A 27001-nucleotide genomic window follows, 5' to 3' on the forward strand; every position below is an offset into this window, starting at 1 on the left:
AAGCCGGGTGACAGGGCCCTCCATCTTATCCTTGACCAGGGGAACCCCTAGCTCCTGTGCTAATTGAATAAAGGAATGTAACAGGTGCAGGCATTCTGCAGAATTGCCCCTCCCAGCAAAAAGAAAGTCATCCAAAAAATGAGCGGTGGAGCTCAGGCCCGCCCTACGCCTCAGTGCCCATTCAAGGAAAGTGCTAAAAGCTTCAGAGGCCACACAAGAAATGGAACAACCCATTGGAGGAGCCAAATCGAAATAGAATTTGCCCTCATAACAGAAACCTAACAAATCAAAGTCAGCTGGGTGAACTGGCAACAGATGGAAGGCAGACTCGATATCGCACTTGGATAATAAAGCCCCTACCCTGAGGTCCCGGATCATTCGGACCGCTTCATCAAATGAAATGTAGCGCACCGAGCACAGGGCATCCGGTATCCCATCGTTGATGGAAGACCTTTTGGGATACGATAGATGGTGAATCAAACGTAATTCACCCAGCGCCTTCTTGGGGACTACACCCAAGGGAGATACCCGTAATTTTGAAGGGGGGGGCTATCGAATGGCCCTAAACCCCTGCCCAAAGCAACTTCTTTGTGGATCTTCCTATGCACTGCCTCTTCCATACCTACCACTAATCGAAGGTTATTGGACATGACCGACACAGAGAGATAAGGAAGGAATCCTAAACCCATCCTTATACCCAGAAAACAAATAAGCCACCACTGCCTTGCAAGGATATGCCCGCAACAAGCGCCCAAGGACATCAAGCCTGAACAGGCTGGGCCCCCTTTCCCGGGGGGGGGGACCCCCTTTACCATTACCTCCTGCCCTAAAATTCACCCCGAACGCCCTGACTTTGCTCTGGGGCAGGTAGAGCTCGGGTGCTTGGCACCACAGAGCCCACATGCATGCCTGAAATGGCAGACCGGTGTGGCGCAGTGGCCACCGTTGTTATACTCCCAGCAGACCAAGTGCGGTTGAACCCCCTGCTGGCCTGCCGCTACAGGAGACACTCCTAGACGTGGTTTGGAAAGCAGACACTCACTGTCAGAGCTGTCCCTGTCAATAGGTCAAGTGGGAGACATGATCACCAGCCACAACTCCTGCACGGGCGTGTCCCATGGAAGGGAGGGGTCTAACGCTGCCCACATGCGAAAACTTTCATCATATCTAATCCAAGATGAACCAACAAAGTCGGAGACCGCCCGGTGAATAATGTCCATATGCTTAAGGAGCGCAGGTCCCCTAGTTGGCTGGGCCTTCAAAAGTCATCCCCACCATGCTGGTAGTGGGCCGAACTCCTGACCAGACCTGCTCGGTCGCCCCTTGAGGAATTGGTATGAACCCAGAAGCCCCAGATGTGAACCGCAGCCCCCATGGCTGTATGTAAGGAGCCCAGCAAAGGGCGGGACCCCATCCGCCCAAAGCAGGGACCAGCCAGGGTAAGACAGGCCACTGGCCGGTACCGCTGGGGGGTGTTGGTGCAATGGGCTCACCCAGGGCCACCGGCTCTGAAGGATCCAAAAGGTTCGGGTCTGCAGGCAAAGGAACATCTGGCACCACAGGTGAAGGTGAAGGCATCATTGTAACAGGAACCACTGAAACAGTAGGATCTGCCGGTAGAACCAATGCACTTAGCCTATCAGAAAGAGACTTTAGTAATTGTGTTCTTGCCACCCCTCAGGTGCATTTAGGAACCTTCTTTGGCAGCCCCAAAGGACCCGCCCCTTTATCTGATAGCACAGCCCCGGCCTTCTCCAAGGCCTCCATCCTGTTGATCAAGCCCCGAATAAGTATCACCTCCTCATCTTCATCATCTGATGAAGAGGGAGGAGGTGCAGGCTGCTTGGGCTGCTGAACAGGCTTGCCACCCTTCTTAGCCCTCCTGGGCATATTTGTTTACTTATATATCAATCTGTATTAATTAAGGTTTGTTTTTTTAATTTATACCAAACCCAACTACTACTCCCCACTACCCAGGGAGGGGGCCCAAACACACCCCAATCAGTCTTAAATGTATACCAAAAGCCACCCCCGGGCGCACACCGCAGCACCTCTCAGCTAAGGCCTCCGACCCGACCAGCGCCCGAGGGCCCAGTGACCAAGGGTACCAGCTATCAAGCCCCCAAAGGGGCAAAGCCCCAAAGTCAAACCGCCTCTGCTGCTGGGTGCAGCCGACACCACAGTAGGCTGGCTCCAGAGGCCCGGCCTTGCTGGAGCCCCGCCAAAAGCTGCCGCCTTGCCACCGAAATTGCCGCTAAGGGGCCGATGCCCCAGGAAACGCTCGGCTGCTTCGCTGCCTAAAGCCCCAGCCGCGCCACTGCCCAGGGGGCTACCGCCCTGAAAACAGTCACCACCACGGCCCAGCACACCAAGCTGGCCACCCCAGTCGCTGGGCCCTCAACAAGGCCTGAGTAGGAGCGCCATCAAGGAGCTCCTACAACCATCGAAGCCTGGTCTGAACTGAGTACTCGGGGTGGGAGCTGGCCTCCTAATGGCCGCAAGCCCACTCCCATCTGTCCCCTAACCCATGAGCCTTCTTTTGGGCCTCGTGCAGAGAGGCTGGGACAAATCGCCCTCCCCTCTGCACGAGGCCAAGGGGAGGGGTATTCTCCAGTGGGAAGGTTTTTCCAGCTTTTATGGGAAAGTAATGACTTTTCTGGGGTTTTGGATTTTTTGGTCTGGACAAAATCTGAAACATACCCATGAAAATAGCATGTTTCAGTCTTCCATGGTTTGGTCTTGGAGTTTCAGGTGAGTCAGGGAGGCTCAAGCAGCTTTATATTATAAATATTAGCTGACATCCAAGCTAACACTGCATTAGTGCAAAAAATACTGATGATCACAGAATGAAGGTCACGTAGTTTAGATGCTCAAAGATGCACTGTTTATTCTACTCGCAGTCCACCTGTTCAAGTGTTGTGCAGGAAAAATGGAAAACTCCATCCATCCGGGGCAGAGGTTTGTGAGATATGGCACGTGTAGCATTTCCTAATCTGTTGCCTTTTCCTTTTCATTTAGCTCCATCACTTTCTCAGAAGTTTCTCATTTAACAACAGTGCAGGAGAAGAGTTTTCTCTGGACAAGAATGAGGAGATAGTAGCTGGATTTGATGTGATCAGCTGGGCTATGTCTTCCAAAAAATCTTTTCACAGAGTGAAAGTTGGGAGGATGGATCCCCACTCTCCTCCAGACCAAGCGTTTAGCATAGATGAGGAGGCAATATTGAGGAAGAGCTTGTTTAAGCAGGTGGAAAGTAATTTTCATTGGTTAAGGAACTTTTTCCATTTTGAATGAGTGGGTTACTAAATGAGTGAGACCTGGAGGCAGGTCTCACGATCTGTAAAACCCGCTTTTCTTAGAACTGTGGGGAGAGCAGGCTAAGCCCTGCAGACGAGCGGGCAGGGAGCCCTGGGCGGCCGGATCGGCTGCCCACACAATGGCCGGCCCCAAGATGGAGCTGGCGGGGAGTAGGGGGAGTGGGGGCCGCGCGGCCCCTGCAAGCCCCAGTATGCCCTGTGTGAGCACATAGGGCATACTGGGGAGACCCCCGAGCCAGGAGGCTGCTTTTAAGCCTCCCGGCCAGGGGTCTACTCATGAATAGGCATGGCGCGAAGCCATGCCGCGGCTACTCACAAGCCTAAAAAGCAGGTTTGCTGAAGTGCTTGCTCTGCAAACCTGCTTTTTAGCAGGGGTTCTCGAGCGGGTTACCCACTCCAGAACCACCGGGCTCAGCTGCAAGCACGGTGGTTCTTACGACCAACAAAAATCAGGCTAGGCTCTCCTAGCCCGATTTTTGTTGGTCATGAGAATCGCCCCTGGTTTGTGAAGCTAAGTGAGCTCAGCCCGCTCTCCCTGCAGACGAGCAGGGTGGGAGCCCTGGGCAGCCGCATCAGCAGCCCCCATGACTGCCAGCTCCGTGATGGAGCCAGTGGGGGCTGTGGAGTTCGGGGGCTGCGCAGCCCCTGGAAGCTCCAGTATGCCCTGTATGAGTGCGCAGGGCATACTGGGGAGCCCCCCGGAGCTGGGAGGCAGCTTTTCGCCTACCCTCCAGGGGTCTACTCGTGAGTAGCTGCGGCATGGAGCTGCACCGTGGCAACTCACGATCAGGAAGCCCAGGTTAGCGGAGCATTCGCTCCGCTAACCTGGGCTTAGGGGAGGGCTAAAAAAGCGGGTGACTCGCTGTGACTCAACCGGGTTCAGCTGCAAGCCCGGTGAGTCTCACGATTGGTGGAAAGCGGGCTAAGCACCCTTGATCATCAGAATAGCCACTGAGGAGACGTCTATCAATGGCTACCAGTCAGAGGGCTGTGGGCCACCTCCAGCTTCAAAAGCAGGATACCGCTGAGTACCAGTTGCAGGGGAGTAATGGCAGGAGAGAGGGCACACCCTCAACTCCTGCCTGTAGCTTCCAGCAGCATCTGGTGGCCCACTGTGTGAAACAGGATGCTGGACTAGATGGGCCTTGGGCCTGATCCAGCAGGGCTGTTCTTGTGTTCTTATGTTCTTATCGTCAGAATAGCTCCAAGGTATTTTTGGCTTATTGAGTTTTTCTCCCCCAGTTCTGTTAATGCAGATTTAGGCTGAATTAACCTTTGGTTTAAATGAGGGTGAATCGTACCCCATTTGAGATGGGGAAAATATTTAAAAATGTATTAGTATTCTCCAACTATCTTCTGGGTCAGGATCAACCTTAATGAGGTTAAGAGTTCTGTGGTGTTTTCCCCACCACCTACTCATAATATTTTTTAAAGTGTACTTTTTAGTAATATGGATACTGTGGTATTGACAACTCCTATTTGCAAGTCTGTATAACATAAGATCCAGCCCACTGGGATTTTTTTTGCTGATCCCCAGGTAAGAATGTCCTGAAGCAACAACAGGAGTCACAATGAGTTCCTGGCTTGTCCTTCTGACGAGCAGCAGTGACTCAATACAGTTGGCATGGGGAAGGAGTCCAACCTGTAATCTTGTAGTGCCGCTGCCAGTCAATGTAGCTTGTAGACAATACTGAGCTGGATGAACCAATGGTCTGAATTAGTAGAAAGGAGCTTCCTATGTTCCTATATTCGTGTGGTTTGATAAAAATAGTCAATGCTCCAGAAGGCTATCGAAAGTTACTCTGGCCATCTGCTTAGGATACTTGGGGAGGGAGATACCAATCCTTTCCTCAAGAATTGAAACAGGTTTCCTCAGGGAAAGAGAAATGTATCTCTCTAGAGAAACATACATATTTCTCAGATCAGACATAAAGACAGCAGGACTGGATGTGTCTCTCATACTCCAGCTTTCACTTACATTTGGCTTTAACTAAGCAAAGATTACAGTGAGGCTGTTTTCATGAGCAGCTAAGAGCAGGCTAAGACAGCCAAACCCGCTTTTGGCTGCTTGTGAAGCAGTGAGAGGCAAGCAGCTCCTGACACCACCTCACAGCAAACCCGCCGGTGGAACCCTCCTGCAAAATGGTACTGAGAGAACAATTGGTCTCTTGATCTCATTTTCTTGGTCATCTGCCAGCCCCAGTTGCTTGTAACCCGGGCTGGGAGACTGCAGAGTCCCCAGATGGTGTCATGGGAATCCTCACAATGCACCCTATACTTGTGTGGTGCATTAGGGGAGTTTTGGGTGGCGGGGTGCCCCTTCCCATCCCCCAACCCTCTGCCCTTTGTGCTGCTGGCAGCTACTGGCAATCATTTGGGTGGGTGCTTCACCTGCCCAGGACAAAAAAAAGATCATCTGCGGGGAGGTAAGTGCTAGCAGCCTTCCTCCCCACTTTCCTTCAAGTCCTTTCTCACTGATTGTGAGAAAGGGCTCAGTATATACAAGATTGTACATAGGCTTTATAGCTTATATGGAACAGAAATTAAGATGGGAACTACCTAGCAATTTCTATGCTTTTTAGAGCATGAGTGGAAATGGAAAGCATCTTAACGTGAAGGGTTTTGGATGACTGAATTTGCAAGGTTTTTGAAAAGAAAACTCTGACTAGGAATGTGGGGATTTACTGTTGGGAATTTAACAGTAGCTATTACACATGCTGGCTAAGTGGAATCTCCTTATGTACTGTATAGGCAGTATATCTTTGACGTAGAAAGTTCATATTAAACTTTCTGGAAGTCTGACACTGCTTTGTACACCCTTAAAAGGGCCCTTGCCATCTTGCTGCCCCCACCCCCCCAAAGTCAATTTGCCACTTGCCACTTTCACCCAGTTTGCAAGCCTTGAGCAGGTACCTTGCTGCTGCCTCAGTGGAGGGAGAAATTAAAAGCCCATGAAAAGAAAGGAAGGAGGAAGAGAACTTCTGTTTAGCTCTAGAAGTGCCAGTGTGCTCCCTGGCTCCCTTTATCAAACAGTACATTCAATACCAGAAAAGCTCATACCAGGATTTGCCCCTCCCAACTCTGGCTCCAGAACACTCACTGGGCAAAATCAATGTTAAACATCCTTTGTTGATTGTATTCTGTTATGGGAATTTCAGAGGCTAGCAACTCAGGAAACACCATATCTCCCCCTCCCCGCAACCCCCCCCCCAACAAATACAACTATACAAAATTATGCTGTGACATATGCCTGATTTTTAAATGCATTTTAAAGGACATTAAAAAATTACAAGATATGCCATCTGTTGCCAAGATGTATCACAAATATGTGAGCCTCCCCACTGCCCGTTCTAATATATCAGGACTGCATTTTAAGCCTCCAGCTTGTGTACAGCTTCCATAATCCATGACTATGGGCCACTGTGACTGTGTATGGTGGGGATCATAACTCAACAACAGGTGGAGGGCTAAAGTTGTGCTTCCCAGCATCATGGCTTCAAATTCCCAAAGACCTATGTTCATATTTCAATGTATTGAACTATATTTTATCATATACAGTACTCATTTCCACCTGCTTGACACTTTCTTTTTCCAGACAAGTGACAACTGAGAAAAGACAATTGGATGTATCCCCTATTATTTTCCCCTCCCCTTATAACCCCAGAATTTCTATTTTTTTAAAATGCTGGCAGAGAAGGAAGTCACAGAATATTGGCTCCCATATTACAATGTTAGTGAGAGTTCCATCCTGGTTCCAGGAAGAAAGTGAAGGAGGAGAAGCTATTCTGCTGCTACGATTGCATCTCATGTCCTGAAGGGGAGATTTCAAACCAAAAGGGCAAGAAATATATGATCCTGGAACTCATGCAAAGGGAGGTTCTTTTAGTAACCACAAATTTACCATTTCAGTGTCCTGTTCACAGGAAAGGAGGCAAAGAGAATTTAAGCATGTTGTTTCTAGATCTTTCCAAGTTTTCAGATTTCATCAACCATGGTATCCCTGTGGACTGTCTTTCCAGGAAGGGAGTTGGTATACTAGTTTGTGATTGTTCTGCTCCTGTGTGTAGGACAGAGGTCACCGGGTTTAGGTTCTCATGAGCAGCCTAACCCAGGCTAGGCAGGCAGATGGGCCTGGGTTATGCTGCCTCTGTGGAGTGGTTCCAGTGCTCCAGATACTGGTGCTCCCACCCCACCTAACCCTATTTTTAACCCAGGCCTTTAGCCAGGGTTAAGGGTTCGAGGGTGCTGGGGTTGTGTGCCTGCATGGGCTGCATGCAGCCTGAGCATACACTGAGCTGGATAGCAAGAGTGACAGACTGATGGAATAATCCTCAATGCACCATGCTCCTAGTGCAGTGCATCGAGGGATGCTGGAGGACTTCCTCCTCCATCTCCCTGCTCAGCTGTTTGCCGCAGTGCTGCTCATGTGGTGCAGTGAGTGGCAGGGTCCTCTAAGCACCTCTGATCATATGCCTGCCTCCCTGCCTGTTCTCCCCCCGCACACACACGAGTCTTCGTTGTGTGCATGACCTCAATATCTGAACGTGGATAAATATAGCAGAACTCTAGGATTTAATCTAGGTCCTTAGAGCTTTGTGGGTAAAAATGAAGTCCCTTTGTTAGACTCGCAAAACTGAATGCAGCTAACAACCGTTATATTTCAAAGCATGTTCAGTATGTGATCTATCAACAAGATGTTCTCTTTCCTCCTAGATAATAATTGTACTGCGGGCTGCTGGTACAATTAAGAAAGTAGAAAAAATCAGCACAGGAACCTAATTATTAAAGCCACTGGGGGCTGGCTACAAGCAAGAACAAGAAATTCATTTTTTTTAAAGGAACCAATTTAAAGCCACTGGGGGCTGCTGATACAATTTTTTAAAAATAGAAACAAAATAAAAGCAATTGTTGGCACTGCAAATTAAAAGGGGAGAGATAGATAGATAGATAGATAGATAGATAGATAGATAGATAGATAGAAAGAGAGAGAGAAGTCCAGTATTTGTCCAATATCTCTTTCTCTCTACCACCACAACTCTCTTTTCTCAGTGTGGCTGCAGCTGCAGTCTCTCTCTGTTATCTTTCTCTCCTGGGGCACAAATAGCTCTCTGTTTCTCTTCCTCAAGGCAGCCCCTTAAATACATTTTGCAAATCATTCCTTTGGCCTCCGCCCTCCCCACACCCTCCTCCTAGCCAATGGGGGCACAGTTGGGGGGCACATTATAACACTTGATTTGAATGATAACAATGATCTCAAGTCAATTGGAAGTCAGTGCCAGAAAACCAATCAGCAAGGGAAAACAGCCCTCCCAGATGGTGCTTGCCACTTGAATCACTTGAATCAATTCAAGTTCAAAATAGGACTGATTTGATTCAAATACAAATCAGGTCCTTTCTTCTAGGGGCAATTAAATTTGGGTTTGAATCACTTGAATCACCCTGATACGAGCTTGAATCAATTTTAATCAATTTTTACTTCTCTAAGCAGAAGCTGGTGCAGTCAAGTAGGAAGGAGCCTCCTCAAGCCTCTCAAGAGCCAGCCAACCCCTTTGCCTCCATCCTGGCCAGTAATTGGGCTGGGTGAGACCATGTGTGCAGTGGGTTCAGGGTCATTTCCACTGCCAATTCCAGCAGACTTGGTACTGACCTTTTCCTCCACCTCAGTCTTTCCTGACACATGGTCCTGGACAGGAAGAGGAAAGCAGACTGGAAGGTTCAGCCTTATCCATCATGGTTACAGTGCTTTTCTTTTCACACAGATGCTGCCGGAACTGTGAGTGGCTAGAGACAGGGTGTGAGTAACAGTACCAGGGCAGAACTTCCCACCACTTTCAGTGCTGTGACTAAAAACACCATTTTTCTTTTAAACATCTAAAAGGGGCTTATGAGTTTGGCAAAAACATCCCTTATCCTCAGCCTATTTAATGTGGAATCAAAATTCCTAGCTGGCCACCAAAGGGATAACCATCTGAGATCCAAATTGTTCACCATGGAGGAAGGCAGGAATGCCTCTCAAATGCTGAGAAGAGCTTCAGTGGCTGTCTGGCTCTGTTCCCTGAACCCTCCACCAGCCAGGTAACTGCACCAGCTTAGTGATTTATCAAAGGGGAGAAATCACTGCATACCACATGTGTGGGTTGGCCAGTGTCATTCACACACTGTTTCTGAAGGATGTAAAATCAGAGTATAGTGTAATATGTATACATCTGTACACACATAGAGTTATTCACAAATTATGTTCAACACATATACATTAGTAGGGGTGTGCATGAATCGATTTTTTCATTTCAATTTGTACCTGAATTCAAACACCCCCGATTTGTTTTTAGGTCCAAATCTGACCACCACCACCCCACCAATCACCCCTGATTCGATTTGTATCCAACTTTTTCTGAATCCAAATCCAAATTGATTTGGATCAAAAATGGATCAAAAATGGATCAAAAATTTTTAAAACCACAAGGCTGTGCTACCTTTCTACCTTTCTACCTTACTAGCTAATGGGGATTCCTCCCACACAGAACCCCTGTTTAAACTTCTTCTAAAATAAACAACACATATCTTTTTAAATTCAATTGCAACCTAAAACCTCCCTCCAAACAGGAAAAAACCCCAAGAATACAGAATTCCAGAGGGGTGTGTGTGTGTGTGTGTGTGTGTGTGTGTGTGTGTGTGTAAATGGGGTACACACACTCAGGCTAGGGCTTCTCCCAGTTTTCCACTTCTGTGGTCTGGTCTCTGAGTCTACTATTTCTTCTTCAATCTTCTTGAATTTTTCTTTTTCTTCTTCAGTCTTCAGATTGGTGGGTGGGCTGGTGCAAAAGCCTGGAAAATTGGGGGGATGGGGGTGGCCGTCCAGGTGGCCAGTGGCCACAGGGGCTAGGGCTGCTGGCTGCTGGCACAGACAGGGAGTCATAAGGGGGTGAAAAAAGAATTCTTCTTAGAATTAAAAAATAAATAAAACAAAAAAGCAATGCAGTAGAGAGAAATTTTAATCCATTCCTAGGCTGGTAGCCACACTAGCCACTAGCCAGCAGGGGCAGGCAGGCAGGCTGGGTGGGCAGGCTGGGCTCAGGCTGGCAAGGAAGAAGGCAATAGGCCTAGGGGAAATGGCATGGTGGCAGGCTGGCAAGCAAAGCAAAGCAAAGTTCATTCTCTCTCTCTCTCTCTCTCTCCCTCCTCCTATGAGTGGATGAACAAGGCAGAATGGTGGCTGGCAGGCTGCTGCCTCTTTAAATCTGAATGAAATGTATGAATGAATCCCACCTTGAACTCCCTCCCTCCCACCCTTGCCCCTTCTTCGACCCTTCCCCTGGACAATGTGGGGTCAGTCAGAGGTGGCAAGAGCCAAAGGAATCAATCGGGACCAAGGAGGGAATCCTCAGAAGATCAGCCCATGCTTTTGTTCACTGTTCTGAAGGCGGGAAATTCAAATAGAATCAAAAACAAAATGGAGACTGACTCAGAGATCACTAGAAAATGGAGGTCTGAAACAACACATTTTTCAGAGCTGAAAGAGGGGGAATCTGTTTGGGCAACAGAACTTTCGGAAGGTGCAAAGGGGCAATTTGTTTTGTTGACAAATCACCTGAAACGGCCTGATTTGGGTACAAATCATTTTGTACCAAAATTGTTTTGCACATCCCTATACAGTAGTGCACTTCCTATCTGTAACATGGAGTCTAGGGGGCCTGTACGCAGATTACACTTTTAAAACGAACACATGTCCAGTCATTAACAAAAACAGGTACAGTTTTACAGATAAGTATGTATAATACAATTTCTGAATAAATCTTTATTATTTCTGTGGGTCATTTCAAGCCAAAGTAACTTCCTCTCCAGTTATGTGGGGGAGAAACTTGATGTGAAAAACATATTTGCTTCAGTGATTCCACAGGGAGTCTCCAACTTTTAATTGTTGTCTTCCTTCTCTTTAATTATCACATAGTCTATCATTAATTCTCCTACCCACGAAACATGCTATGGAAAAATTCCAGTGACCATGTACACAGCTAATAACTGGCTGTGAATGATATTGCAGATGTATCTTGAAGGATTCAGAGCTAGACTATGAAACTAATTGAGGATCACTGACACTTTACACTCCAGCCTTCAGAATCAGCAGCAGGAGAAACTGTATCTATGGAGATATGTATTCAGGATGGTAATACTAGTGTTATTGCTTCTGATACTATTTCCAAATATGGTTTGCGGGGCTCATGTTGCCCAATGCATGGTGAATGACCCACACTCTCCACTCCATGAGTATCTTCAATCAGGAGACTTCATCATTGGTGGCATTACTTCTCAGGCCTTTGTTATCTCCAGTTCAATTGACTTCACTGAAGAACCCCCACCTCCATTGCCCAAGGAACTACTGTAAGGAATCAGACTTTTAAAATCATGTTGGCTTTATTTCCACATTTTGTCTTCTTTTCTTTCAGGTGACTGGATAATCAGCCCTAGCACCTACAACCCAGATAGAGTGATTTATTGAATGCAGATTTAAGGGGGAAATAAGAACTACCTTCTTTGTTGGTTTAAGATATTGATGTTCAGAGTCATACCATTATTCTCTCCCCCCCCCCATCTTAAGGGTTTCCCTCTAAATCTGAATCTCATTTGCATTTTTTTTTATTTTTTGCTATCTGCATCAGACATGCATTCTATGTCCTAACCATATAGCTGTTCAATAAAAATTGTTAATTTTTAAAAAGCAAGTTGATCCATTTTTGTCTCTCCGAGAGGACACAGCAATCCAAAGAAATATAAACTGATTATGTTTCCCTCACTCCTCAGTACTTTCGAGGCTCTTCTCATGATCACGGAGAAGAGCCTCTATGGGGTTTGTGAGGAGAGTGGGCCAGTCTGTTCTGGGTGGATGCAGCTGGCGGGGGCTGGGAGGATCGGAGGTCGCGCAGCCCCTGGAAGCTCCAGTATGCCCTGCACGAGTGCACAGGGCATCCTGGAGCTTCCAGGGGCTGCGCGACCCCCGATCCTGTGCGAGTGCACAGGGCATACTGGAGAGACCTCCGGAGCCGGGAGGTGGCTTTTCGCCTCCCCTCCAGGGGTCTACTCATGAGTAGCTGAGTTGTGGCTACTCACGATTAAAAACACCGGGTTTGCAGAGAACTCGCTCCAAAAACCCGGTTTAAGGGGAGGGGTTGTTTGGAAGGTAAACCGCAGGGAGGCAACCAAGCTCGCCTGCAAGCCTGGTGGCTCCCACGATCAGCTGAAATCGGGCTAGGCTCCCCTAGCCCAATTTTGGCTGATCGTGGGAATAGCCTCATAGATTTACAGAGATGTCTCTTTTAGTACTAATTCTAGCAAAATTATTTTAGCATCCCTCACATTTCTTAAAGGTGATTTTTTGTTTTTGTTATGACCAAGGTCCTTGAAGGATTATATGCTGCAGTCTGATACTGATGTAGATTATTGGTCGGTCAAATGCAGGAGGGCTTATTCAAAGTGGAAGCTCCTCTGCAAGGCCTGAGGTGGAGGCCTTTAACAGGAGATGTTGGGGAATGACCCTAGGATCATTTCCATCCCAAACAGCTTCTCTCCAGGTATAGTCTCTCCAGCTCTATGATATGCTCCACAGGTTTTTCCTTTGGGCTGTATGTAGTGGAAAATTGAGGAGAGGAACCTTGTAATGAAGGGTGTGACCATTCTTCCCTGTCCTGTGCTAGGGTACCATTATAGATTCACTCTTCATTGAGGAAGGCAAGAGACTAGGGGCTATTGGCTGATCATGGAGCAGCGGCGTTTGGCTGGCCATTTGCAACATTTCATCCCCTGGACTAAGGCTTCCCTTCTCCCCCCCAGGGCAAGAAATGTGCTTTGCTCGTCATCCTTATCGGGATTGAGTAGAAATTTATTGCTCCTCAATAGATTTCCCAAATTTGAGGATGTTTTCCTCCCCTCTTCCATTATGTTTTCTGTTCCCTTTAGCTAGTTAGGTCACAACTAGGCACATGTAGTGGATGTTGGGAGTAATGGGGTTTGATAGGTGAGCACCTTTGGAGAGTGTAGTCCAATGGGAATAGTCCATTGGCCTTCATGGCTCAGTGACTATGATTGGCATCCTACATGCTTCAGGGGCTCCGCAAACCTCACAGAATGTGAAGCTTGGCTGGGGTGTGTGTGAAGCACTCAATCGAGCTACCATCACTTACTACAGATATATATGCTGCCGAGTATGTTTTGTCCAGAGAAAAGAGCAAACATCAGTGGAAATTTAACAGGTTTAATTGACACACAAAAGGCATGTATAGGTCAGTTCAAAAAGATGCTGATTCACACAACCACTGAAAGAGTAACAGAAACAGAAATCAGGCATGGAGCCTGCTGAATGGTGGACTGTTTCCAGCTCCACCCAGAAGGCCCTCTAGTAGCGTCCCTTAAAATGTGACATCATCCACTTGGGGGCATGGCTCGGGGTCCAGAGAGCCCTGAGTGAGCTCTCCCCTAGTCATTTCAGGTAGTGCTTACTGCCTGACAGCATTTATTTTCCTTTCTCTCCCTTGCTGGAGGGAAAGAATGGGAAATAAGTGCTATCAGGCAGCAAATGCTTCATAAAATGACCGGGGGAGAACTCGCTTGGGGCTTTCAGGAGCCTGGGCATAGGCGGGGGAGAGCTCGCTCAGACCTCTCCAGAGACTGAGCCACATCCCCCTGTGGGCTCAGTGGCCTTTTTCATTTGCGGCCTGGGTTTGTTGAACCCATTAGGTCAATGGTGGCTCTGTCCCTGACAGAAATGACCCAGAAATTCCAATCAAACAGAACACATGAAGGACCCAAAGAGGAAACTCTTTCTCTTCATCATAACCCCTTGTTACAGTGCCCACTCGGGCAAACTATATAATAAGGTCATTCACACTACCGTTTAGGTCCTATGTGGGTTTTGGGGAAAGGTTAACATTTTATTGAAAATTTCCCACTTGCCAATTTATTTTGTGGGTTAGGTGGTAGGTAGCACCCATCATGCCCTACCACCCAACCCATGTTTGTGTCATTAGGAGCTACCTTTGGGGAACAATGGGATGTTTCACATTTCCCCTTTCCCTCCTATGGCTGAAACACTCAAAAGATTTTGAGTTTTGTTCCGTTGAAACAACCAGTATGACTGCTGCTTTGATGAAACATTTTGGCCATTTGCATTTCATTTACAGCTCAAAACAAAATGTAAGATACATTTCATGTACATCCCTACTACATATGTATATTTCACAGACATCCCATATTCTTTAGTGGAGACAAACTGACTCTGGAGGCTGGGTTCTTGAAGAGCCTAAATATACACTGTGCTACTTATAGATGCAAGTGGGGGAAGCCAACCATGAACAAGAAATGAGAAAGATGTTTGAGATGTGATTTCAAGATAAAGTATGCAATGAAGGAAGATTACAGGTCTTGTTTACACTGTACAGACAAGACAGGCAGGCAGATTACCTTGTCACAGTTTTCTAATGAGGGTGAGCTTCACATTGTGATTTTTTTAAAGGAAGCCCGCTTAAGATTAATCTCCCCCTTATTGTCTAAGTTTTTAGGACACTCTGATGATTTTTATTTGAAGTTTTTATTACTTAACCCAGATGAAAAAAATATTAATACAGTGGCCAGGTTTTGTTTTATAATCTGCAAAACTCGATCTGAACTTTAGCAATGCATTTCATAAGTAGTTTATATATTTTTCTCTTCTTTTTAAATTTTATTTACATGATGCATTGTTAAAAAATCATTTTTTACCAAGGATCAGAACTGAAATCTATCCAATGTGAAAATTTTCTCAGATGCTTTCTCCAAATTCTCTGTTTTTGCCTTGAGACTATTTACTTCAGTGTTAGGGGAAACGATTAGAAATAATGGGAAAATATGTCGAACATGCTAATAAAGTGGCCACAAAGTTTTGGCTGTCATTCTGACAAAGAATCTCACTCTCTTTCTAGTGTACTGAGTAAGAACTACCAGCACATCCTGGCTTTTACATTTGCAGTAAAGGAAATCAATGAAAACCCTCAGATCTTACCCAATGCAACTTTGGGATTCCACATCTATGACAGCTATTTCAATGCAAAATGGACTTATCATACAACATTGCTACTTACATCCTCATTGGAGAGATTTGTCCCCAACTACCTTTGTGATACCCAGAATAACCTGAAAGCAGTCATTGGGGGACTGGACCCCTTAACATCCCTTAATGTGGCAACTGTCTTGGATATTTACAAAATTCCACAGGTAATATTTATATATGAAATACTGATATTTAAGTGTTGATATACATCTATATATAATTCTCCTGGGTGTGCCTTTGAATGTGCTTCCCAGCGCCCAGCTGATTGGCTGGGCGGTGGACGGGCCTGATTGGCTGAGGTGCACCCAGGAGGATTGGTTGCTGTGGCGGCGGCAGGCCTGGCCGCAGAGGCCAGAGGCAGCAGAGGGCCCAGCCAAGCTGTGGAGGCAAGGCCCAGGATAGGGTAGAGAAAGTGGGCGAGGTGGGGGGAGAAGTGGCGATGGGGAGGAGAGGCGGCTGGGCCTAGAAGTGGAGACTGGGGCAGAAGGTGGTGGTGGTGGGGGGAAGAGGTAACCGCCAGCCCCAAAGAGTGCACAGATGCTCTGTGTGGGGTCGGCTAGTGTTCTTTGTTCTTCCAGATGTGATTTTGTGTTTGGGATACAAAAATGGATGCACAGGAAGTAATTTGATGAACTTAAGCTTAGAAACCCAATGTTAATTGTTCAACAACCATTAAAATAATCCAGCTACTCTAATGATAAATCAAGATATACTTGAGTTCTCATGACCACAATCAGCACAATGAATAGTTACCACAGGCAAAACATTCTATGGGGCCATGTGATGATATCAAGAGTAGTCATGAGAATAGACTCTGACTGGCATGGAGTCAATGTGTTCCCTTGGACAGCTCCAAGGCCCTGCAGCATTGGAAACCAGGCAGCCAGAACAGGACACTACCTGCTGTCAGGCTACCCATCGACCAATGGTATCCATGGGTCCAAGCCTAAAAACCACCATTAAAACATGGGCAGAATTAAAACAATATAAACATACAAATCAAAACTCTAAAACCCCAAGCTTTAAAATGATAAACTAAAAGCCTGACCAAACAGGTATGCTTTCAAGTACTTAAAAAACATTAAGAGAAGAGGAAACTCTAATTCCGTTAGGAAGCAGTTTCAGGGTCCCTTAGCAATCAAGCTGGTGGCAACGGCAAGTGGACCTCCTCTGATGATCTTAATAGGCGGCAGGGCTGATGAAAGAGAAGGAGTTCACTTAAATACATTGGACCCAAGCCGTTTAGGGCTTTATAGGTAATAACCAGTACTTTGTATTTCTCCTGGAAACTAATTGGCAGCCAGTGTAGTTCTTTTAAAATAGCTGTAATATGATCTCTTCAGGCAACCCCAGAGACCAATCCAAATCAGACTTATAAAATTCAGCAGGGAGGTTACTGGAATTCTTTGCTGCGGAGCAGTCTGAGTGGGCTCTCCTCCTCTTACTGTGGTGGGAGATGCACTTCTAATTTATTTTATTTACAGTAGGACAGCAGCACCAATGGCAACATTCTTGCCAGAAGTTACTGATTACCACATTTCCTACTCACAGAGCTCCAGAAAGTCTACATGGGGCTTTGTGAGTAGGTACATTTCCAAATTCCTCCATTTGTAACATTTGTGATGTAACAAATGGTTCCAGTTCCCTCTGTGAAGGTCACCTTACTTCAGGTTACCTTTGCTGCTACCACTCAGATATGTTTAGGCAGGATCTGAGAACAGCTCTCACTTCTATCTTCTCAATTACTATAAATGTCTGTGAAGTGTTTTACTTCTTGGAAGTGCTAATAAATAGTTTTTTTCCTATCTCTCCCCTTCTCTTTAGCTCATCTATGGTCCTGCTCCAGTGATGAATGATAAAACCCCAGGACTTCCATTCTATCAGTTGTTCCCAAATGAACAACTTGAGTATCAGGGGATTCTCTCTTTACTTCTGCATTTCAGCTGGACATGGATTGGGATCCTTGTTATGGACAATGACAATGGAGAAAGATGTGTGGAGACTGTCTTTCCATTGTTTTCCAAAAGTGGTATTTGCTTTGAGTTCATAGAAAGAATCCCACAAATAGCATTTCTCTCAGACGTTATGGACATGATGAGAGATGGGGCAAAAATACATGATAAAGTCATGGAGAGCAAAGCCAATGTGACACTGGCGTATGGAGAATCTTACTCCATGGCATTGTTTAAGTTTGTTGGATACTTATCAGAACTAGAGCTTGCAACAAATGCACCAAAAGGTAAAGTGTGGATAGGAACAGCCCAGACAGAGCCGACTTCATTTGTCTTTCAAAGGACCTGGGATATAGACATATTTCACGGATCAATAACCTTTACGATCCATTCTAGTGAATTACCTGGATTTCATCAATTTGTTGAGAACAGAAACCTGACAGCAGGGGATGATTTTTTCCTGGACTTCTGGGAACAGGTTTTTGGCTGTGTCTTTTCCAATGCATTGCTGGATGAGGTGGGGCGGGATATTTGCACAGGGGAGGAGAAGCTGCAGAGTCTTCCTGGGTGTGTTTTTGAAATGAGCATGACTGGCCATAGCTACAATGTCTACCATGCGGTCTATACTGCGGCCCATGCTTTACATGCCATGATCTCATCAAGACTTCAACAAAGAGCAATGATGGGTGGAGGACGGCTCCAGAATCGACAGTGGTGGCAGGTAATGGACTCAAGCAACCTTAATGAGGTTAAGTACTCTGTGATGTTTCATCTACCACTCCCTCAATATACTGTCTAAGAATTCACTTTTTACTAATAAAGAGCCTGGGATTCCAGCAACCCTTATTACACTGCATAGGCAAACAAATGTACCATATACTTATGTCACTGGGGACAAAAAGACCTCACAACATGGAAAGGACATTTTAAAATTTGGTGGGGGAAATAATGAAAAGATTCATGCTGAAAAAATAAAATAACTCTTTGCATGTCAAGCACACAGACTTTGCCACATCACTTCTACTCTCTAGACAGTACAAGAAAGAGGTGGTCATCATGAAGCTGGAACACTTATTTTTAAGGAGAAAAGTGTACCCAGTGTGTTCCCAGATTCTGTCTCCTGACAGCTTTCACAGTGTAGGACTTGGTGTATTTCTTTCCATGCTGCCTACAGAAAATATCAAGACATAGCATTTTCATAATTTGTCCACTCTAGGTCCTAATAAATAGAGATGTCATTTCTTTCTGTTCAGAGGCTGTGTCCCCTGTTAATCACTTTTAAAATATAGTTATAGGTAGGAATTAAAGCAGGAGATGGATACCAATAAATATAATTAAAAATGGTACAGCATTATTATAAGATTGTAAACTTAACAATCTAAGACCAATGTTGGGGAGGGTTGGGACCTCTAATTTCAGTTTTAAAAGTCGCTAATGCATGTGATCATTGATGGCTCTCTGCAACATTCCTATTACTTGCCCTCTGAAATGAGTTTTAATTTTTTGAATTCTGATCTCTTTCCCAGCTGAGAAAATGAATACACCAACTAGGTTTTGAATATGAATGAAGTAGAAACTGTCTTGATTCTTTAATCAACACCATATGGCTTAAAAACATAAAAGAAAATACTCTACTAATTCTTTCCAAGTCCCTGAGTGATGGTTTACTTTTAATTTACTGTGAACATTCAGTTGAAAAACAAGTTGAGGACAGAAACACATTCATAGAAAGAGTAGTGTAGGAGTATTGAATTTTAATGTATTTCTGTTTGGGGGAGATGCAGCAACTGTGGCATTTCCTAATCTCTTGCTTTTCACTTTTCCATCTAGCTGCATCACTTTCTGAGAGGTATCTCATTTAACAATAGTGCTGGCGAAGAGGTTTCCTTTGATCAGAATGGTGAGATAGTGGCTGGATTTGATGTGATCAACTGGGTTACTTCTGCTAACAAATCCTTTCACAGAGTGAAAGTTGGGAGGATGGATTACAAGGCTCCATCAAACCAAGCATTCACCATCAGTGAAGATGCCATATCATGGCACAGAGAGTTCAATCAGGTAGGAGGTGATAGGAAAGGAAAGGAGAGGTTGTGCCGTCAAGTCGGTGTCAACTCCTGGTGACCACAGAACCATGTGGTTTTCTTGGTAGAATACAGGAGGCATTTACCATTGCGTTCTCCTGTGCAGTTTGAGATGATGCCTTTCAGCACCTTCCTATATCACTGCTGTCTGATATAGGAGTTTCTCATATTCTGGGAAACATACCAGAGGTGATTCGAACCAGCAGCCTCCTGCTCTCTAGGCAGGTTACTTCCCTTCTGTGCTATTAGGTGGCACAGGAGGTGATAGCCCTTGTTTAAAGAAGTCTTCCCATTTGGGATCAGCACTGAAATAGTGTGGCTGCCTGCCCTTTTTTCCTTCCTACAAGGCTTCAAATTCCCACAAGGTCATGCTAATGTTTCAATTTCTGAAACAATGTGAGTGGATCATATAATACAGTCATTTTTTCCAGGTTGACATTCTCCTTTTCCAGTCAAGTGACAATTGAGAAGATGTGCTTGGAAGCATCCCTTATGGTTGCTGCCACTCCACTGGGCATAACAATAATTTCCATTAATAACAGGCTGCTATATGAAGAAGCCAGGCTCCCATACTACTCTAGAAATAGATAAAACGACCCCATAATATCAAGTATTTAAAGTTCCTTTTTCTCAAGATTATCATTGTCCTTTTTCATTTATGGATTAGACGCGGCCCGTTTCTCTATGTAGTAAAAGTTGCCATCCCGGTTCCAGGAAGAAACTGAAGGAGGGAGAGCCGTTTTGCTGCTATGATTGCATCCCATGTCCAGAAGGGGAGATTTCAGACCAAAAGGGTATGAAATACATGATCCTGGAATTAATTCTAAGAGGTGATTCTCTTGGTACCCACATAGTTATTCTTTCAGAATCCTGTTACAGGATAGGAGGCAGAGAGAGATGTGTGCTGATTCTAGATCTTTCATGAATTTCAAATTCTATCAATCATAATATCCATGTGGACTTACTTTCCAGGTAGGGAGTTGGGGCATCAATTTGTGATATTTCTGCTCCCTTGCATAGGTCAAAGGATGCTTTCTTTCCATAAGAAGTCCCGAGATGCCTTTTTGGGGTCTCAAACATTTACTTTATCAACCAGATGGTTTCTGAGTCTAATTTAAAGTGTGGATGATGATGATGATGATGATGATGATGATGATGATGATGATGATGAATTAATTACATTTAGAAACCGCCCTATCCAGAGGCTTTGGGCAGTGTACAACAACTTTTAAAAAGATGTAAAAACAGACAATTCAAAACAGTGCTAAAAATAATATAAACAATTCAAAAACAATTAAAACCATTTAAAACCAATTTAAATGCTATTAAAAAACAACAACACATTACAAGCCTTGGAAGGCCAGGCCAAACAAATAAGTTTTTAGGGCTCTCTTAAAGGCCAACAGTGAGCCTAAACTGCAGATATCTGCCGGGAGTGCATTCCATAGACCAGGAGCAGTTACAGAAAAGGCCCAGTTCTGAGTCCACCAGACATACCAGTGACAACTGGAGACGGACCTCTCCAGATGACCTCAATGAGTGATGGGGATCATTCCAAAGAAGGCAGTCTCTAAGATAGCCCAGACCCAAGTAATTCAGAGCTTTAAAGGTAATAACCATCACTTTGTATTTTGCCCGTAAACATATCGGCAGCCAGTGCAGCTGTTTTAAGAGAGGCATAATATGGTCTCTCCAGGCTACCCCAGAGACCAATCTGGCTGCTGCATTTTGAACTAACTGAAGTTTTAAAATGACGTACAAAGACAGCCCCACATAGAGTGCACGGCAGTAGTCAAGCCTGGTGGTTACCAGCTGATACACCACTGTTTTGAGATCATTCTCTTCAAGGAATGGACACAGCTGTCAAATCAGCCGAAGCTGATAGAAAGCACTCCTGGACATAGCCTACACCTGAGATACCATGGCACTCCCAAGCGCCACCTGAGATACCAAGTGCACTCCCAAGCTGAATACTTGTTCCTTCTGGGGGAGTGTAACCCCATCCATTACAGGAAGATCCAGCTCATTCCTTAAATTCTGATCCCCCACAAGGAGCACCTCCATCTTGCTTGGATTCAGCTTCAATTTGTTATCCCTCATTCAGCCCATTACTGCCTGTAGGCAGGCATTTAGTGTGTGAATTTCATTTCCTGATGATGATGATGATGATGATGATGATGATGAGAAGGAGAAATATATTTGTATGTCATCAGCATACTGATAACACCCTGTACCAAATCTGATGACCTCACCAAACAGTTTCATGTAAATATTAAAAAGCATTGGTGACAAAATGGAGCCCTGAGGGACTCCATATAATAGATCCAATTTTAAAGAGGAACTGTCACCAAGCCTCACCACCTGGAATCTGCCTGAGAGATAGGAGCGGAACCACTGAAAAGCAATGCCTCCTATCCCCAATTCCCTCAGTCGATCCAGAAGGATACCATGGCCAATGGTATCGAACACAGCTGAGAGATGCAAAAGTACCAAAAGAGTTACACTGTCTCTATTGATTTCCAGCAAAAGGTCACCCATCAGGCCGACCAAGGCAGACCCAACCCCATAGCCTGCCCCAAAGCCAGTTTGAAATAGGTCTAGATAATCAGTTACCTCTAGGGTTGCACATTTTGTATTTTTTCAGTTTTGATTTCTACCAAATCCAAATCAATGATTGATTTACAAAATACCATTTTGTATTTTGTCCAAAATTAAGCCTTCTGAATCACCCCAGTTTTGTTTTGTGTCCGAATTAATCTGAAACGGAATCCGAATTAATTCGGATTAAAAAATGGGTCACATGGCCAAAAGAGTGCATGGGGGTTATAGTGCCCAATGAGTGGAAGATACCACAAAAATTTCAAAGGAATTGGGCAAATGGCTGCTTTTTGGTGAATTTCTGAAGTTTAAGAGTATTTCAGATTTTCCTCATAGGGTGTAATGAAGGTTTCAGGAAAAGTATAGCTTCACGCGGGGGCGGTGGGGGGACGGGGTGGCCCAGGGTGGAGTGTGGTTGGTGGTAGTGATGTAAATTTGGTTTGGATACCTATCTTATCAAGAAAGAGCCAACACCCTATTCAATTCATGTTTACACAGGCAGTGAGTCACATTCCTTGTGAGGCAACATTGATTCAATTTCTTACACAAGCAGTGAGTTCCATTGTTACATAAACATTCCTTGTGAGGTAACATTGTTTCCATGATCTGTAGACAAATCATCCAAAATACCATTTTCAGGCACAAATAGATGTATGCCAGAATTGAAATGCACAAGCCTAGTTTCCTCAAAACCGCCTGGAGCTAGTTAGCCACCATTCTCTCAACCACCTTGCAAAACCATGGGAGATTGGAGATTGGCCTATAACTATCCATCACTGAGGGATCTAGGGAAGGCTTCTTAAGAAGTGGTCTAATCATTGCCCCCTTCAAACAAAAAGGCATCTTACCCTCCCTCAGCAATGAATTCGTGATATTAACGAAGCTATAAATCCCTATAAATCCCCAATCCCTATCTCAGTAAATCATGTTACTCAGAAAAACCTGCAAAATACTCACAATCAGTCAGAGATCATCCTTTATATTTCCACTTTTTAAAAGGCCAGACTGGCTTCAGCATGCTTTTTCATTTTATTCCTGAAATAATTTTTAACCAGATCTCTATTTATGTCTCTTTCTGGCAAGGCTATGCAAAGACAGTCCACCCCACCACCAACCACCAACAACACCACCACCACCACCACCACCACCACCACCCCAGTTTTAATTCAGCAAAAAATCCTCTTTACCATTTTGCTGTATTATTAAAACAATGAAAATAGTATCAAAAATATTTTCATTTGGGGAGAAACATTATTTTGCTTTCTTGTTTTGAAACGCAAGCTAGAAGGTGTTGGTGTAAATTCTAAATAAATAACTCCTTATTCACATGTTATGTTCAATTTTAATGCAATCTGTATAAAGTGTATACGTATGCAATTATACTCATATGTGAATAACAGGTATTCACATATACATAGTTTAAGGTAAAGTGCCATTGAGTTGGTGTTGACTCCTGGTACAGGTCACTACACATGCACTTATTCAAATGTGTTCTCTCTCTCTCTCTCTCTCTCTCTCTCTCTCTCTCTCTCTCTCCACACCCCACACACTTACATTGAATTGTTTCTTTTCCCACTGAGGGAAACCAGTCCAGCTCCTCCCTCCATTTGGCTCTCTCGCTCTCCAATTGCATTCATGTTCCATGTGGAATCCCGTGACTGGGATTAGAGGAGGAGAGCCAATAGGCTTCTTTGAGTCATTGGCAGCAGAAGGGCTTCATGTTATCTCTTTCTGTTCTGTTCTATGCTTTTGCCACCTGACCAAGGAGAAAGTAGGGGGAGTGAACTGTTGTTCAGCCTGTGGCTCCTCTCGTGGCTTTTACAACCCCTTGCTCAATTAAAGCTAAGCTCTCCCCTAATTCAGAAGTATCAGGAAAACCGAGGTCCCTTCACTTCTGTTTTCCTAACCCAAACATCCAGAATTGGGGAAATTGAGATTGTAGGGGAAAGCAACCCATGGTTTCCCTCCCCAGACTCCACTCTGAACTTTCAGTTCAGAGTGGAATTTGGGTATTGCAAACTCAGTTTCTGTTGTGGCAGCGTTACATGTGAATGCTGGCACCACAGTTTGTGCCCCACAGACCTGGAGTTGAGGGAGGAAGCTCCTCCCTCACTCTGGCCTGATTGGCTGTGGGGGCTGTCCTGTCAAGAAGGACGTTCACACAGCCAGCTCCCTCACCTCTCTGCAATCTTGCTGACTCAGAAAGGCAGCTGTCCCCAATGTCTGATTGCGAATGGGAGAGCGGTGGAGGGGCACAGAACCACCACTGGACTGACAGTTCTGTGTTATGTCTGAATTGGATCTCTGCCAGCCTCTGCTTGTTATGTCTCTTACATTGTTTGACAGAAAGTACAGAGCTAACCCTGCTTCCTCCACAACAAACCCTGTCTCCTGGCAGTGCGGGTGAGGGTAATTTATTTGTTTGTTTATCTGATTTCTATACCACCCATCCAAAAATGACACAGGGAGGTTTACATTAAAACAAAACTAAAATCAATTAACTATTAATATCAAAAACTGTAAAACCAATATAAAACCATTATTAAAACAATTAAAACTGTTTGTAAAACCCTGGAATACCAGGCTGAACCTTTACAGTCTAAAAATAGTTTAAAAACCCTAGAAGGCCAGGTCAAACAGATTACCAGGCATGCGAGGTGGCCTCATTGTAGGGGAAGTGGGCAGCCCTTTGGATAGATGGGGCCCAGAGTGCATCTCACCCTTTAGCTACCTTTTTACCCAGATCCTCTCTGGCCATCTTCACCAACCATGAGGGCAAAGGGTCAAGCCTATATCTGGTAAATCTTAGAGACGATTCTCATGATTCCAGAAAATCGGGCTAGCACGGTAGTTCTAGAACGTGTGGGCAGCCAATCCGGCCGCCCAGGGCTCTCGCTTGCTTGTGTGCGGGGAGAGCAGGCTTAGCCCGCTCTCCCCACTCAACTTCGCAAACCAGGTCTTACTGATCGTGAGACCCGGCTCTTAGATTTCCAAGTCGCCTGTCCACCTCCTTATGTAGCAAAATCTGAAAAGTATCCAATCTAACAGGACCAAGTAGGATTGTTAGAAGGTTACCAGGCATTTCTAACATTCTGTTCTAGTTCTGCAAAAATCTTAGCAACCATGTTGGAGCAAATATTAATGATTTAAATTTTTTATCTTTAAGTAACACAAATTGATCACAGCATGCTGATGGTTCAGTTTGATGGTGTTTGAGGCCCTCACCTAGGAGCCTCCAAAGCACTCCAAGGAGTTCTGCTGGATGACCTTGAGCAGGTACAATGGTAGCAGAGATTTCTTCACCACCACCACTGCCACAGAGTAGGCCCTGATATGGGCCTAACCTGTTCTTAGTCATGTTCACTCTGAGATTTCTGCCAATGACACTCAAGCCCACTTCTTCACCCATACCTCTCCTACATACCATAGGCCACTTGGGCTCAGTGGGATGGGAGTGGACGCTTATGTGCAACCATGTCAATTGCTTGACCTGTCTCTTCATACCAGAGGGAGAACAAGAGCATGGCCATAACAATCCACTTTCTCAGTAGGAAAACCACAAGAGCCATCAGGAATCCACTAGGATCCGTCAGTCTCCAGGGATGCTTATCCTAGCTGCAACCCCACCCCCACCCGCTTTCTGAGGTGTGCTGGGTCCATCCTCGATTCATTTTCAGAATTAGTGCAGGTGCAGTCATTCACACAAAAACACATATGAGTGTACATACAGTTCATGAAAATAGGTACAACAGAATGTCTGAATATAGCTAAATATAGCAAGACCCCTGGGATTTAATCTATGTCCTTTACACTTAGTGAGTAAAAGCAAAATTACTCTGTTAGATCTAAAAAGTCCGATAATAAAAGAGACTTTTATATTTCTAACCATGTTGGGTGTTTGTGATGAATCATTAACATCACCCCCGCACCAGTTTTATATTACAGGGTCAGGATTGAATGGAGCCCCTGATTGGAAGGGAGAATATTTTACTAGGAAGGAAAAACAGTTACAGGGTGTGGTAGATTTAAGACATACTTTTGAGAATATAACCACTATCTCTTCTTTTCCTAGACATGAATGACTGTAATAAATGCACAGATGAAAACTATCCAAACAGAAACCGGGATTTATGCATTCCAAAGGACATAAGCTTCTTGTCTTATGAAGAACCATTGGGGCTTACTTTGTCCAGTTTTGCTCTTTCCTTTTCTTTCATCACAGTTCTGGTGCTATGGACATTTATGACGCACCACAACACTCCCATTGTCAAAGCCAACAACCGGAACCTCACCTACACTCTCCTCATCTCCCTCCTGCTCTGCTTCCTTTGCGCTTTGCTGTTCATCGGCCATCCTGAGAAGGTGACGTGTCTCTTCCGACAAACTGCTTTTGGCATCATCTTCTCTATGTCTGTTTCTTGTGTGCTGGCAAAAACCATCATGGTGGTTCTTGCTTTCATGGCCACCAGGCCAGGATCCAGCATGAGAAAGTGGGTGGGGAAAAGACTGGCCAATTCTATTGTTATTTCCTGCTCCCTTATTCAAACAGGGATTTGTGTTGTGTGGCTGGTGATATCTCCCCCATACCCAGATGTTGACATGCATTCAGTGGTTGAGAAAATTGTACTGGAATGTAATGAGGGCTCTGTAGTTTTCCTTTACTTTGTCTTGGCATATATGGGCTTTTTGGCCACTGTGAGTCTCACAGTGGCTTTTCTTGCAAGGAAACTACCTGACAGTTTCAATGAAGCCAAATTTATCACATTCAGCATGTTGGTGTTTTGTAGTGTTTGGTTATCCTTTGTTCCAACATACCTGAGCACTAAGGGGAAATACATGGTAGCTGTGGAGATCTTTTCTATCTTAGCCTCCAGTGCTGGGCTGCTGGGTTGCATCTTTTCCCCTAAATGTTACATTATAATGCTGAAGCCTCAGCTGAACAACCGGGAACAGCTAATAAGAAGAAGGTATTACTGA

General features: G+C 45.0%; 2 protein-coding genes across 2 annotated transcripts in view; one reads left to right on the top strand and one right to left on the bottom strand.

Moving 5' to 3' along the window:
* The window catches only part of LOC128330975 (vomeronasal type-2 receptor 26-like), a 28828-nt gene extending 28139 nt beyond the window's left edge, over positions 1-689 (bottom strand). Inside the window, exons 1-2 of the mRNA XM_053264343.1 lie at positions 623-689; positions 361-509 (exon numbers count right to left, since the gene is read on the bottom strand). Of these exons, the coding sequence (XP_053120318.1) occupies positions 361-509; positions 623-689 (216 nt within the window). The remainder of the gene's footprint in view (positions 1-360; positions 510-622) is intronic.
* Positions 690-1373: 684 nt separating this feature from the next.
* Positions 1374-27001, top strand: LOC128330976 (vomeronasal type-2 receptor 26-like). The gene is made up of 8 exons (XM_053264344.1): positions 1374-1439; positions 3019-3253; positions 11597-11696; positions 15266-15557; positions 17218-18066; positions 19176-19403; positions 20094-20220; positions 26097-27001. The coding sequence occupies exons 1-8, from the start codon at positions 1374-1376 to the stop codon at positions 26999-27001; spliced, it is 2802 nt and encodes a 933-aa protein (XP_053120319.1).

The sequence above is a fragment of the Hemicordylus capensis genome, chromosome 6 (genome assembly GCF_027244095.1).
Source record: "Hemicordylus capensis ecotype Gifberg chromosome 6, rHemCap1.1.pri, whole genome shotgun sequence".
NCBI lineage: Eukaryota > Metazoa > Chordata > Lepidosauria > Squamata > Cordylidae > Hemicordylus > Hemicordylus capensis.